General features: G+C 44.4%; 1 protein-coding gene across 1 annotated transcript; it reads right to left on the bottom strand.

Annotated features, from left to right (window-relative positions):
• Positions 1 to 469: 469 nt before the first annotated feature.
• Positions 470 to 9836, bottom strand: ich (zinc finger protein ichor). Its single transcript, XM_089596783.1, has 3 exons — positions 9779 to 9836; positions 1510 to 3081; positions 470 to 1434 (listed from the first exon to the last, which is right to left on the bottom strand). Exons 2-3 carry the CDS (start codon positions 2126 to 2128, stop codon positions 617 to 619), a joined length of 1437 nt encoding a protein of 478 aa, XP_089452909.1. The 5' UTR covers positions 2129 to 3081; positions 9779 to 9836; the 3' UTR covers positions 470 to 616.
• Positions 9837 to 15717: the final 5881 nt, after the last annotated feature.

The raw sequence follows: 15717 nt of genomic DNA, 5'->3' as shown, positions 1-15717 counted from the left end.
CATTATATTTATATATGTATGTAAACATAAGTTAATCATCATTTTACAGCTAAACGCAAGACTCGCGAACAATGAGCCGCACCGTTCAGCGGTATAATATATATATATAAATATGTATATGTATATGTGTAAGTATCTCACGGCAGCGGGCGCGTCCCGCTGAAAATAATCATCGTCGTCGTCGTCGTCGTCATCGTCGACGCAACGTCACGATGAACAACAGTCGTTGCTGTCGTCGTTGTCGTCGTATTTAGTTTGTTTCAAAACGTGCTTCGCTGCACCGGGAAACGAGATCTCTCTGCTGCAAGGCAGGCTCGGCGACCTTAACTCGCTATCTACAATCTTGATGAAGAGTTGCTTGTTAGTTTATAAAAAACAAACGAATGACAAAACGCTCGTTCGTTTGTTAAGAACAAACACCAACAAAAGGAAAAAAAAAAAAGAAAAAAAAAAAAAAAAAGTCACGCGCGCGATTACAAACATCACAATATGTGTAAGATCGTAGTAGGGCAAGGGGGTCGCGGTGTACAAACAACGTAATGATAATAATGTGGAAGTAAAAAAAAAAAGGGGGGGGTTGTGTGGGCGAAGAAAACCCGCGCCTGCCCTAATACGCCTAGGCTTGTTCATTACCGAGCCGTCGGTGTATCTGCTGGTGTTTGATCAGATGGGCCTTTTGGCGGAAGCACTTGCTGCACACGTCGCACTTGAACGGCTTCTCGCCCGTGTGGGTCCTCAGGTGGACCTTGATGTTGCTCTTGTTGAGGAAGCCCCGACTGCACACCGAGCACCGGTGCATGGGCCTCTCCTTGGCGGTCATAAGGCCAGCCTCCGCGCCACCGAAGGCCAAGGTCGTGCTCGCCGGTCCGGAGCCGTCGCCGGACCCGTTGCCCATGTCGAGACTGGACGAGGCGCAGGGCGCGTGCTTCTTGGACGGGTGGTGGCTGCTCGAGGCCCGGGGCCGTTTCCTCGGGTTCGAGGGGGCGACGAACGACGAGTGGGGCGGCTGGTCGGGACTGCACGAGGTCGAGACGCAGCCGGGCGGACTGCCGGCCGGTGTGTACAGGCTCGTCGAGGTGGGCGCCTCGCCGCACCTCGCCCCCGAAGACGGCTGCAACCTGTTCTGGAGTATCGGGGACGAGCAATCGACCAACATGCTCTGGGACGCTCCCGGGATGTGCGGATGAACACCACCGCCCGGGTAGAGCTGTTGTTGCTGGTATTGCCGGCCGGCGACGCTCGGCACTACGATGGGACTCGGCTCCTCGGTCTTGGGACCGTGCGGGTACGCCAAGAATTTGTGTATATCCTCCTCCCAATCGGGCGTCTCCTGCTCGGAGGACGGCCCGCTACCCGAGACCGTCGTGTCAGCTATCACCGAGTTCATCATTATGTTGTTCACCAACTGGTCAATGTACTCATCCGACGGCGGCACCGGTGGCTGCGAAAATTGATACTGATGCTGCTGGTGCTGGTTGTGGTTGTGGTTGTGGTGGTGGTGCTGCTGCTGCTGCTGCTGCTGCTGGTGGTGGTGGTGGTTGTTGTTGTGATGGTGGTGGTGGTGCAAGCTCTGCTGGTGGTGCTTTTGACTCGGCTGGGGCTGGCAGGGAGTGCTCGAGGAAACGACCGAGGACTCGTAGTACTCAAGATTGGCGGCGGAAGCGGCGGTGTTGTTGGTGGGGCTGCTGTTGTTGTTGTTGTTCGTGGAGGGCGTTGGCGAGCCCGTGTGAGTTCGACTGGCCACGGCAATGGTGTTGTAGTGGCGTCCGTTGATGCCGTTGATGCAGCCGACGTTGGCCGTGCAGTTGGTGAAGGACGGGAGGCTCGGCGGGGCCCTCAACTCGGTATACGACTCCTCGGAATCGTTGCCCATCAAAAGCCACTCCTCCATGTCCGGGCTCTGCTTGATGTCGTGATTGACCAGGGTGTTCCACGGCGAAAGAACCACGCTGTCCACCGACATACTCGATCCTATTGCCCCGAGACCGCTGCTCTGATTACTATTGTTGTTGTTGTTGTTGTTATTGTTGTTGTTGTTGCTGGGGCTATTGTTGTTGTTGCTGCTGTGGGGCGGTTCGCTCGCGTCCTGCAGGTGGGGTCCACCTTGTTGTGGCTGCTCGTACTTCATGTCGTCGAAATCGGAGCCCGTGTCCCCGAGGATGTACTCGACCTTGACGTGGTCCTCTCGAAGATCCGGAGGTCCAGCGGCCTCCGGATACTCGAGCTTGACCGGTCCCAGCAGCAGGTTGCCGGTGGCTTCTGGACTCGTAGGTATGACAAGGGGCTCGTCGACGCCCGGCCCGCCTCTGTTGTTGTTGTTGGGCCTGATGGGTGGGTTGCCTGGCCTCGGCAACCGGTTCGAGTAGCCGGTGATCTTGACGCCGGCGCCCGTGTTCCGCGAGTTGGACAGCAGCGAGCTCAGGAGCGACGTGTTGGCGTAGCTGGGGGGTGCGTTCGGGGGGGAGGAGGACGAGGTCGCGCGTTGCTCGTCGATGGCCTCCTGCTGGCGCTTGACACCGGTGGGGCTGCCCCGGCTCGGGAAGCCCGATATGTAGCTGGTCAAAAAGTCGGACGAGCTCTGGTCGTTTCGCGTGGACGAGCTCGCGGGCGTGCTGAGCAACTGGACCAGTTGGCGGCCTTGGTGCGAGGAGGAGGTGGCGCGCGGGGCCAAGCTGTTGTTGTAACCGTTGATCACTCCGTACGGATCCGAGCCGACAGTGACATTGGAGCGCGTCGTGGTGGTGGTGTCGACGTAGCCGAGGCTCGTGTTGCCGGGTGTACTGTTGTTCGGGCCCCTGTCGTTTATGTTGCCGTAGCAGCCGTTGCTGTCGCGTTCTTGGCCTACGTGGTGGTGGTGCTGGGCCTGACGTTGGAGGTAATGACTGGGCGCACGAGGGTTATTGTTGTTGCTGCTGTTGTTGTTGTCGGGAAAGGCGAAATCGTTGTTGGCAGGGAGTGTCGATTGCCCCTCGTCGATCCTTGGGTGTCCCGGGCTCGGGACCGAGGGGCAGAAAAACGAGTTGCTCAGCCAGGGATCCACTCTACTGCCGTTGTTGCAACCGCCAACGGCGCCGCGAGGACCTACGAACAAACGAGACAAATTTTTCTTTTTTTTCATTTTCATTTCATTTTTATTTATCTCATTGTTTTGCACAGTTATGGGTACACCCATTTCGCTGGATTTGTGTTGCGCTTTCTTTTTCTAATCAATATGTGTTTACAGGGACTCGGTTTTGGCTAATAAGAGCGGATTTTAGTCATCATCTGACCATTGCTACACTAATTTCCTACAACAAAATATAAGTATATGCTGTAAAATACACACAATGTACGATCAAAGAGTTCATGAATTTATATCTTTATTTTGTTTTTTTGTTTTTACGAACACAAAGTCCAAGGACGAAACCTTTTTTTCTCCCAATCATGTAGGTATGTACCAACGTATTAACTAATACATGAAACTAAGCGGAACAATAACCACATAATCGTAAATCGAAAACAGTTGTACATGAAGGCAGGTAAAAAGCAGCCCTATACATCCAAATCGTGACGGATGAACAAGTTCCGCTTGAATTGTAGTTGGACCAGCGCAAGAAAACTGCTAGTAAAAGAATGCCGAAGAAGAAGAAGAAGAAGAGGAAGAAACGCGAAGCCGTACCCATTTCTTGAGCATGTACACGCGTAGGTATATATATATACCACATGTCCATGTATACCTGTAGTCTAATGAGTCCCTTCTCCCCTGTCCCCTTAGAAAATCTACATCAGGTATATACTCTAATGAGACCGGCACGGGCGATGGTGTACGACATTCGGAGGAGTTGCCGAGCACAGTCTCCGAGACGCTATCGGGAGTCTAGAGGAGGAGGACCCCCCTCCCCCCATCCCACCGAGGAACCTCCTTCCGCGTGTCGTCAATTCTCGTCGTAATGGCGGTGGTTGTGGTGGTGGTCGTCTCGTTGGCTCTTTCTCCTCGTGCATGTATATACACCGCCGGAGAGAAGAAAGACCCCGCTCGGCTCGCTTCGAGGGCCGTTAACTGGGTTAGTGGGACACCGCCTGCTGCCGCGTGTTAGCCCAGCCGCGGCCGAGTATACGCCTGCCCCGTCGAAATTACCGCATGAAAAAAAAAAAGGAACGCAGCGAGAATCGGCGTACTGTTTTTTCCAAGATCGGATGAACCCGAGCGGCGAAAATCGGCGGGTCGCGGGATGAAATGAGCCGGACCCTAAACAATATGACGCGCCGAGCTCTATTATATAAGGACGCGCATTGCTTTACGGCTGCACGTCGGTGCGTTATTTTTCGTGCGCTGCGGGACGGACTTGGGAATTGACCGCATCTTCGGGACCGATAATCATTACTCGGCCGAAGATCAAGTAAAAATGCAATTCTTTGGGGTTTTTTTTTTATGTCCATCTTTTCCCCAGGGGTTTGTCAAACGCGGTCGTTTGGATGACGAAACAAAAAAAAAAAGGAGCATACCGTATAAGCTCCAAAAATCAAAATTCCGAGTGGCCGTCGCATCAATCACAATTAAGTACGCGCAATAAACTCTCGCGTATCCGTCGCCATTGCTTGAGCGCAAAGAGATGAAAAAAAAAAAAAAAGAAATAAAAGAAAGAAAAAGGAATCCACCGAAAATTTATTCAAACACTTTGCGCGTAACTACCTCTTTCTTTCTCTTGCACGCGTCTCGAGCTGCTCTGCACCATATCCTTGCGCGCACAAAGGAGAAGAGGGGAAAAAATAAAAGAGAGGGAAGCTATATACCTACACTTATGGAACAGGAGGTGGAGGCGCGTGACGCAGCTCTCGCTCGCCGAGACAAGTCCCGTTACCTCGGGATGTGTGTATATATATACCCGTTCGTCTTTCGATGCTTGCACGGCTCGCGAAGACAGCGCGCAAAGTAAGTCGACAATGAGATCAGTGGGTAAAGGTCTTCTTCTCCTCTTCCTCCTATATATATACATTCACATACGTATACGTCGGAGTGCCAAATTTGGCCTTTTTTTTTTTTTACTCGCTGCCCTCCCTCACCGTCACATACGTTAAGCCGAACGTGGACATACACATATATATTCATCGCGATTCTACGGTCTAATCTCACTTTCGTCGAACCTGCAGCCAACACAAGCGTATCACTCGCGATAACGGAGGAGCATAATTATAAAAACCGCTTCCAGGTAGACATTTCAACGAGGAGTTACGCGACGGTGGCCTTCGTCTTTGGGTTGTGCCGCTAAATGCCGAATGATGGAGTTCACGGAAAAATCGGTAGGGATGTCGCAACGCTATATATCAGCATGCAACGACAATGGCTAAATGGGGAGCACACGAGCCGTTACGCGATATATTTAATTAGTATATACCCAAAGTACAGGTACACATGGCGCAACGTGTGTACATATATATATATACTTGGTGTATCTCGGTTTTTGCTGTATGGGGGTCCTCTATCTGTCGCTGGAAATTGTAGCGGTACGTGATCATGTACACGCGTTATGTATCTACATTATATACGTGTGTACATGGGCCGCACGACGACGATCGAGTTTGGAGTAATACCAACGGTGTACGTGCCTATATACGCGTTAATGAGCTTCTGTCAAAACGGCCGTAAGATAACGCAGTGCTAGCGAGAACGAGGAATTAAGGGACTTTGGGATAGGGTATACGAAGTTCGTCGAATTGGAAGTAGTGTATGTTATAGCTGTCGTCCACTGGTGGGCATACATTTGCAGGGCCCTTGGGTTTGTCCTCGTTGGAAATGAACGTTTCGGCCCTTTGGCGCTCTGAGGCGCAAGGTGTGCGTGTCCATGGACGCAAAATGTAATACTTTTGGTGCAAAAAAAGAAAAAAATTTCGCTATTCGTAAGTAACATTAATTATCGATGATCAAAAATTTATTTTTAGCAAAGCACAATGCACGTACGTCCGATGACGAGCTCCCCCCCGGTTGGCCGGGGACTTCGATGCCGCGCGAAGAAGCGCGTAACGTCGAGAATTCCACTTGTCGATTCGAAAGGCAACGAAAGTCTTTTAACGCCATTATCTTTTTTTTCCAACCGCGGCTCAATTTTCTTTCTTCCAAACTTGCGTCATGTCATATTACTGTGTATGTCGGTTAAATTGAAAAACTTGCAAGCATCGGGCAGTTTAAAAATTAACGGTCCTTTCCACGTATATGGCGGGTGTGGAACAACTCGACTTTTGAAAATGCGAGTTCGACGTGAACCGGTTGGTTATTAATGTTTTTCGAAAACGAGGCCCGATAAGGATTCAATGTTAAGGTCTGGTTTTACATTTGAAGGAAAAGAAGCGAGAGTTTTTCACAGGTAGGTATATAATAATATACTGGACAACCAACAACGAAAACAAGCAAATACTCTCTCTCTCTCTCCTTTCGATATTATTTATGATGGGACTCGTACAAAACAAAGCTGTCGCCCGTATGTACACGCGCTCGCCTCAGATTAGAATATTTGGGTCAGCAAACGGTGATTTCACGCTCAAGAGCCCACTTTTCTCGATTTCATGAAAAACAAGGCATAAAAAAATAATGAAAAAAAAAAGGGAGAAAAAAGCGCAGCCGAGCAGCGGATCGAAAAATTGTCGGAACCACTTTCACTGTGTTCCCAAACAAAACCAAAGAGGGAGAGAGAGAGAGAGAAAAATGGCACAAACCCCAGACGGATGGTCTCGGGCAGCGGAACACGTCGGCAGCCACGGCCGCAGCTCCCATCGCGTTCCGTGGATTGTCGTCGTGTACAAGTAACGCCGTTTTTTGAAGTAACTCGCGCACAAAACCCGCTTGGCACACACACGCGCGCGCACCAAAAGTGCCCGCGAGCAGAGCTCGCGAACGGAGAAAGTGTGGCTCGGCGCGGCCTGTTACAGGAGAAAGAAGCCGAGGATAGGCCAAAGAGAGAGACGGAGAAATTGTTGCTAGCTAGCTTCGGAAATCAAGGAGGAGCGATCGGTGTTTTCTGGTGTATAGCCACGCGAGCCTAATCAATGGCCGATTTGATCTGATAGGAATACGAGAGGGGGGGGGAGCCCTGAGGGTAGAGCGAAGGTCCCGCGGCCGGTTGTTGTTGTTGTTTTTTTTTTTTTTTTTTTTTTTTTTTTTTTTCAAACGAGTATCGGTACGAGCTCGGATTCCAGGTCGGCCGCCAGTCGAATGCGTGTGTGTGTGTACCGGTACGCCGGTATACTCGTGCGGGTTCCCCAAGATTAATTATCGCGCGATGTAGGCAAACAAAAATTAGCCGATTGTTTCGGAAATGAGGGAGTATCGGTTATACACCGTATGGTTTCGGGATCGAAAAATTTTCGTTAATCCGATTTCAGTCGTTTAACGCGTACCTGCGGAGTCACGCGTTTCACGCTGTCATTATGCATTACAATGGTATTATTAAAAAAGAAAAAAGAAAAAAAAAAAAAAACAGAAAAATCAGATAACACGCAATGATAGACAATGGTGTTAAAAACGGGCCAAACGGAAGGCTTGAATTGGCATTCGGAGAAAAAATGCGTGTATCCTATGGATTCGGCAAGAGATTGCCATCAGCAGCGACACAGTTAAAAATGGAGCAGATGTGCGAAGGAGCAGAGTCATCCGTCGAAACGTCTTCAACAAGATGAGAGGGGAAAAAAAATGGCCCAAACGAGTGTTTGGGGCAGGGCGCGAGCTTAGAAAGACAATACAACGAGTAGCGGGGAAAAAAACGAGGAAGAAAAAAACATTAGCATAGAACAACACGCAGAGAGAAAAAGCTATATATACATACCATATACTTATGTGTATATACGTGAGGATCGACATTAAGTATAGAAGCGCGGAGAAAGGGGCGATCCGGAGTGGGTAGACCGCAGCCACAATATATATAGATATATGCCGTATCGGCAAGGAGAGGAAAGGAAGGGGGCATCATTCCTCGCGGAACTCGAGACTCGGAAACGCTACTACTCCCTCCCACTTTCTTTCTCCCGATGCGCAGCCCCCCCCCACCCCCATTCCCCTTCTCGCGCCGCGAGGGGCCCATTCACGTGCTCCCGCGCTCGGTACACTGACCTACTCTCGCGGCAGGCACCTCCACCTCCTCTTCCTCCCACTTGCGGCGAGTAGGCAGGCGTATGGTCTAGCTGTTTATCCTTGCATCGGGCCCACCGGCATCCTTCTCCTCGGCCTTCTTCCTCCTTATCCTCTTCTTCTTTTTCATTCCCTTTCTCTTTCCGTCTCTTTCTCCGTCATTTGCCGGCATTTATTACCCGCTACGGTGGGATAACCCATCAGTTCGCGGACGACGAGACGCGGATGTGTTTTCGAGCCCCCAACATGTACTTGCGCACACGAGTCGCGGAAAACGGAATGACCTTTTTTCTTTTTTTTTTTTTTTTTTTTCAAAAAAGCCAAAAGAAATTACCATTACCAAAAGAAAAAATGGGGTAGGCATTCGTGACCGTGAAAGAAAAAAAAAAGAAAAAAAAAAAAAAAACGGAGAAAGGAGCGGAAAGGAGTCGCGGTTTTTCGGTAGGGCCCAAGTCGACTATTCGCGCATTGTACGTAGAACACGCAAGGATCACCGAGCAGAGAAGAAAAGAAAGGAAAAAAATAAAAAATTTGTCCCCTTTCTTCTCTTCCGTTTGACCACCTACGCAAAGAAGTCGAGCCGGTGTGTATATTATTATATATACATACATGTGTGTCGCGCTGCTTGTTCTCCTCGAGAGTATATAATATACACACAAGTCCGTTTCAATGAGCAAGGACACACGCCCGAGCAAAGTATTATAACGGAGCTCGGGTCGTCGGTCCGCTCGTCGTTTTCGTGTGTGCCCGTTTGGGAATTTTCGGAGCGCGAGCCGTTTGCCCGCGAAGGAATGACGGGCTGTCGATGCTCTCTGTGCTCCCCCCGCCTATATATTTTTTTTTCTTTTTTTCTTTTTTTTTACCTCTCCTTTCGTTTGCTTTTGATTTGAATTTGACTAGCCGGTCTCATCGGCGTACCGTGAGAATCTTCTAAGGGACTGGCTTACAAGTCCATTTAAAATTTTAATTTCCATAAGATCATATTGCACACGAGTTTACGGGCAAAGCGCCATTTCAATTAAATTATCGATACGGTCGTGCCAAGAAAGATTTGTAATAATTGTTATTGTTATTCTAAACAACGTAGCCAAAGTATTTTCCCGACGATCGGCGCTTAGTAGGACACTTGTGAAAGTTGAGCATCGAGTCCGCTTTATCGAGCCGAGAACGAATATTTCGTCGTTGACGGGTATAATGTACACTTTGGTTTGTTACGATTGTTAAAACTCACGGATGTTCGCTTTATTAATTGTCAAAACGAGATATTTCAAGGGGAGATCGGTATGGTGTATTGTTGTCGCGGATGGCTCTTTGAACATCAGACGTGCATGCCTTTTGATTTATCGCAAAGATAGAAAGTAGATCAAGGAAAGTAGGACTGACAGATGGAGCTACTCGCGGTGTGCTGCCATACGTGCGCTTTCAAATCCTCGTTACCGCGAGGAAGCTTCGTGGATCGTTGCTACCATTTTCCCTGACTTTTCGCAAAATTTTTCTTTCCCCCCACCCCTCACTTTTGCATTTGAACATTCAACGCACAATAAACACCCCAATCGACAAATTTACACAAACAAATATTTCGACCGAGCGGCAAAATCCAGCGAAACAAGACCGACCTTTGGCAAAATAAATAATAGCACAACAACAACGATGATGATGATGATAAAAGGAAATACTCACATAGGACCAACGTGGTATCCAGAGTGGTGTCGTTTGTAGTCCTCGGGACTCCCGAACGTTTTCACAAATATCACCTAGGACTGGAGTACTCGGTCGCGAGTGCGCACGGCATGTGCGACGAGCGACACCGTTGGCTCTTTAAAACCTCAGCTCGACGATCCTTTGGTCAAAAGTAATAATCGCCGGGGCAACACGCGCGCACCGTCGGCATCGATCCAACCAGAAGCGTATTACGTGCCTGCACTTTGCGTCTTCGTTCGTTCGTCCGTCAAGTCCACAATTAACCAAAACAGGGTGAGGGAATTTCGCACCAGAATAATGATAAACACGCGGTTATTTGCGTGGAATGAAAACAAACAACAAAGAAGAAAAGAAGAGGAAAACAATGAAAAAAAAAAAGAAAAAAAAAAAAAAAGAAGAAGAAACTTTCGGCGCACTTTGACGAACGAGCTTATCCACTTGAGAGCCTTCGGAGGCGCGATGTCCCTTGGGCCTGTTGGTATATGGTTTCCTGGCCGATGCACAAACGGCACCGGAGCGTCTGCAGCTCGAGCCAACGTGAACTGCTTCTCCGTACCCCACGGTCCCTTTACAGTACAACGACGGACACTGATCAACCGATTCGGGTGTGGGAGAACACACACGCCGTAAGTCCCGACGACTGTCAAATATCGCACTGCTTACGGCGATCGACCGGGGGCGCTTTCCTTGATTTTGAAAAAGTGCGCGTGTCTCCTTGCAAAGTCAACGAGGATCACTGACTGACGGCCCACTGTAAGTCCAGAACGAGGTATCGGTACTGAGTGACACACGAAACACGCGCGCACGGGCCTCCTCGCTTCGCCTCCCCTACTCCTTTTTTTTTTTTTTTGTTGTCCCTCTTATCTGGAAAATATCTCCAAAGATAAGTGCGGTCGGTTTGATGGGGAAGGTCGGCTCGATCCGGTGGGCAAAGTGCGACTAGTTTCTATAAGTAGGCAAGGAAGAAGTGAGCTGTGTGGCCTGTGGGCCCTTACTGCGCGCGGCGCTTCGATTGCCCGTCGGGGCCCCTCTCTCTTGCACTCGCCTCTACCTTCTTTCTCTCGCTGCTTACTCCCACCCATGCCCAGGCCCCGAATGAGAGAAAGAGAGATGGTTACGAGCCGGAGGTGCGTCGAGCTATATAATATTGTGTACGTACACCACACTGCTCTCTCTCTCTCTCACCCCCTCCCGTTGACGGATGCGCCGTGTCTCGGATGGTGGTACGTTTTACCCCCGCGAGAGACAACGATCCACCGTAATAAGGTGGGAAAAGAAAAATACAAGCAAACAGGGTATGGATACCAACTAGAGAGGGATGCTACTGTTTCTCCATTAATCGGGTGTGCTTTTTTTTTTTGCTTTTTTTTGGGAGGCGTGCAAAATTTTGTGCACGAGTCGGTGGTGCTCGTAGACTTGGACTGTAAACAAATTATGAGCTTCAAACACAGGGTAATAAAACATCATAAATCGGAGTGATACTCTTTGGGGATTTGGTTCCACAAATTTCGTTTCGTAGCTACGGCACTACAATCTGTACGTGTTGTGGAACTTTGGAAATTTGCAACTGAATTTCCAATAATGATGAGCGTTAAGTGGTAGTTGGATACGTGTTAAGGAAACTTTCTCACTTTTCAAAGTCTCCTTTATCCCTGAATAGGATACATTGAGTTGATACTTATCGTAAACTTTCAAGCAATCCCCATGTGGGGTCACATGCGTTGTAATACTTCAACCAAGATTTTGGATCATATCGTGAAATCGTTCTTTCATTATTTCAAAAGCTGAACAAAGACTGAAAAGATGAATTTTTCTAATATTTTTCTGGAACAAATCATGATTTTTATGGGCTGCAATGAAACATAATTATCCCATGGTAACGCAATGGGTGACGTTACGGATATTTAGCAAAAAAAAAAAAAAAAAATTGCAGGTTTTAGTTGAAGCTATATTTTAACCCACGACCTTCCGAGTCGATGATCCAACACTTCGCGAAGGTACATGACATTCTTCGGAGTTAAGGGCTTTTAGTTTTTATTTTGGGAAGACTGACATCACAAATTCACGAGTATGTTACACTAAACCTCTGTAGAACATCAAACGTGTGAATTTGAGCACCTAAATTGACCTGCGTGAATTTTCCGAGAGAATATTACATTTTTCAGATTTCTATGGAACAGAAAAAAATTTAAAAATCCTCGTTTTGATTCAAAGTGTCTTCAAAACTGTAAATTTTCGAGAGAGAGAGATGAGCCCTTATTGCTCATTTAGCTCCCTTTTTTGTCCAAAAATAAAACAATATTTTTCCATGATCCGCATTCTGTGGTACCTTTAGAAGAAAAATACCCTTAATTGTTTAAAAATTTATTTGAATAAAATAAAATATATATTTAAATTTATTAAATATTACGTTATAAAGAAATTTATATTTGATTAAAATTAATATTAATTGATTTGAATAAATATTCATTTAATGCAAATAAAACTTCGTTTATACTTAAATAAATTTTATTTGGATTAACAAGATTTTTTTCAGTGCACTAATTTACGTGTTAAATTGCTGCTTCACCATGACATGTCTTATAATTAATAAATTTTTTAAACATTTGTACTTTAAAAAATCTTATAAGAATAATACTTTGGGATCAATTTTTCAAGTATCTAAAATAACAAAAACTTGGTTTTTATTGATCTAATTGACTTTGATTGACAGATGCAAATTGGAAAAGTAATAAAGTTTTTTGGTGTTTTACTGTTTTCAAGTGTAGGTTTATTTATCCTTTTCTTATTTTAGGTGTACTACATACACTACTATTAACAATAACGTACAGAGCGATGAAACTGTACAAATTTTAAAAATAAAAATGACTTTACGATAATTATGGTCCTACACGTGTTGATGGATCTTTTTCCAGGAAAGTCGACCCTTTGAAACAATCGTATTCGAAAACTTAATAGATAATGACGTCACAAAGATAGTAATTATTTAGTTGCGGCTACATTACGAGTTCCGAAAACTTGTACACGTGTATGCCTAATCGAGTACATATTTTATTGCAGAATATTAATTTCACGTAAATTAAAAACACGCGTAAATGATTATCATAATTATAATCTTACATCAGTTTTTCAAATGTTTCAAATGAAAAAAAGGTTATTTTTCTTGATTGAATTGATTTTGATTTACAAAAAATAGTCAGCACACCTTGAAATAGCAAAAAAATGTTGTTGAATGTTTGTGTTTGAAACTTGATTTAATTCCATAAAAACATAAAAAAAAGATATATGCCTAGTTAATCCAACATCGTTTCCATCAGGCATGGATAGTTTTTACGGTAATAAAGACAACATCCAAATAATCAACTGTAGCGAAGAAAATCTCAAAAAAACGTCTCTCTTAGAAAAAAGAACATAAAATGTGTGAAGCCAAGTTAAAATGTTTTATCGTTTTAGTACGTTACCTTTTTCTGCACGCCCTAAACCTATCTATACATAAAAACGTTACTGAATCATAAAAAAATAGCTCCAAGGGACACATGCAATAACTATTTATAAAATACAGCTGAGCCATCAAACAAAAAAATTGTTGGGGAAGCAAAAACTGCAACTATAAAATACTGACTTTCAATTGCAACTGCAGTAAAGAAATTAATTTTAAAATCATAAACGCAGAAAAGCCGAAAAAAGGTGTTTTTCAAACCATCGTTAAACTACATTAACCATACACTTAAAAAATTTGAAGGAGTAATGACGTATGTACAAATAGATATTTATTAATGCACCGTTTAATGGCGCGTGCATTAATTAAATTGTTCAAAGATTTTTGTAGATCATCAACTATGAGCAACTTTCACACTCGCTCTTTCACTATTGCGTAAATTAGATTTAATTTACCACAGCGCAGAGGAGACACGCGCACTCTCGCTTTTTAGACCAAGAAATCCACTTATGATTTTAGCGACATTATAATAACGATCCTAGCTTCATGTTTGTAATTGATTGAACAAGAGGAACAATCAATCATTCAAAACAGGTAAAAATCATAGATGTATGTAAAATTTTCTCTGGTTTTTTACAGAAAGACGAAAATAAACAAGTTGAAAATTAAAAATGATTTTAAGACAATCCTGATCTTACACATGTGTCTTTTTCCAGAGAAGCTCACACTCCATATTGATTATATTAAAAATTTCTTTTGATAATTGGATTAATTGCTGAGCCAAGATAAAAATTATTCAGATATAACTGGCTTATGAATGGTCAGAATTCCGAAAAATTGCATACGTACATACCTAATCTATAATGCATTTTATTTTAGGACATTGACCTTATGTTAATTGGACAGACGTGTGAATAGTAAATGTATAAATCATAAAGTACGGAGAGACAAAAGTTTTGAAAAATATAAATGATTTCAAGAACAATCCTGATCGTACACATATTGATAGGTCTTTTTCCAGAGAAGTCGACACTTCGAATCAATTATAATTTTGGAAACTTTTTCGATGATAACTCAATCAAGATAAAAATTGTTCGAATATGATTAATTAGTGAAAGGTCCGAAATTCGAAAAGTTGCATACGTGTGAACCTAATCAATTGTATACTTGATTTTAGGGCATTGACCCCATGTATATTTATATTAAACACACGTGTAAATGATAGTAATCACATATAGTATTAAAATATTACAATCATTTTTTTTGTACCACATGGTCCTACATGACAATATATATGTAGTCAAGAAAACGCCAACTCTAAAACCATACTTTTTAAGCATATCTGACATATCGTATTGAGAATAATACAACTAGTACAAGAGTTATTGAATACAATTGAATCGTAATGTTGACTCCTTTACAAAGAGACGACCATCACCCAATTTACAGAGTATAGTAGATAGACTCGCTAGTCCTGGCCGGGCATCAGCAACATCCTCGCTGTGAAAAATGAAAGCGCGCTGGAGCTTGATTATAATTGCACACGAGTGCACGTTTTATTCGCACTGTGATGTACTTGTGTCCAAATACACACACAGAGCCTGTGTATGAAGCAGCATCAAACATATCAAACGTCACGGTCTTACACCCCATCCACATATTGCACCCACACAAGTTAGTAATATATACATGTAAAAAGTATCTCGTGTTATAATAAAATAGTGAGAAGTGCTTGTACACGCTTTCATCACACCCATAATTCGGCACGCTAATTTATCATCAAGTAGGTGCGCGCGTGTACGCCAGCTCATGTTGTTTGTCTTGTATTTATGAAAATTTATCACGCGATTCAAGGTTCAAGTTATCTTGCGCGTGCACAAATTTTAACGACTACTCTAGAAATTCCTTAAACTGATGTTAATCATATTTTACGGGGAAGGTATTTTAAAGCAAGCGTTAGGCTTTGTTGTCGATGCCCACCAAAATGATTTTTATTCCAACTTTAATAATTGAAAAAAAGGCCTTTAAATAACTTCATTGCATCGTCCATTTCTTCTTTTTTTAACATTTTTTAATACATCCTGACAATACATAACTGATTACAACAACAAAAATAGATCATGAACATCTCCTTAATAAACACAATGTGTAATTCAAAATGATATTCAACAATGCGTATATAAGTATTTGGTTGTCTTACTTACTTCCGATCTTCAAGTGTAACATAACTCACTTTGCGTCACAGCTACGGTTTGGTTTAAAAAAAATACCGGCTGGATGCATCCATGAATATTGTACGATATTATTCAAAACTCTCTACACTAGCGTTACTTTTTACATCATAGATTATTCCAATTTACGTTTTAATAACAAATATTTATATATAAATACGTGTTATTGAATAAACATATAAATGCATGCATTCTAGTGATCTGGCAATATTGTATTTGGAACTTCGTTTCGTAGCTACAGCACTACT

This window comes from Copidosoma floridanum, unplaced genomic scaffold (assembly GCF_036245765.1).
Source record: "Copidosoma floridanum isolate Cflo_tuat_1 unplaced genomic scaffold, Cflo_Japanese_pri ptg000001l, whole genome shotgun sequence".
Lineage (NCBI taxonomy): Eukaryota > Metazoa > Arthropoda > Insecta > Hymenoptera > Encyrtidae > Copidosoma > Copidosoma floridanum.
The sequence above is the reverse complement of the archived record's forward strand: the minus strand, read 5'-3'. Positions and strand labels throughout refer to the sequence as shown.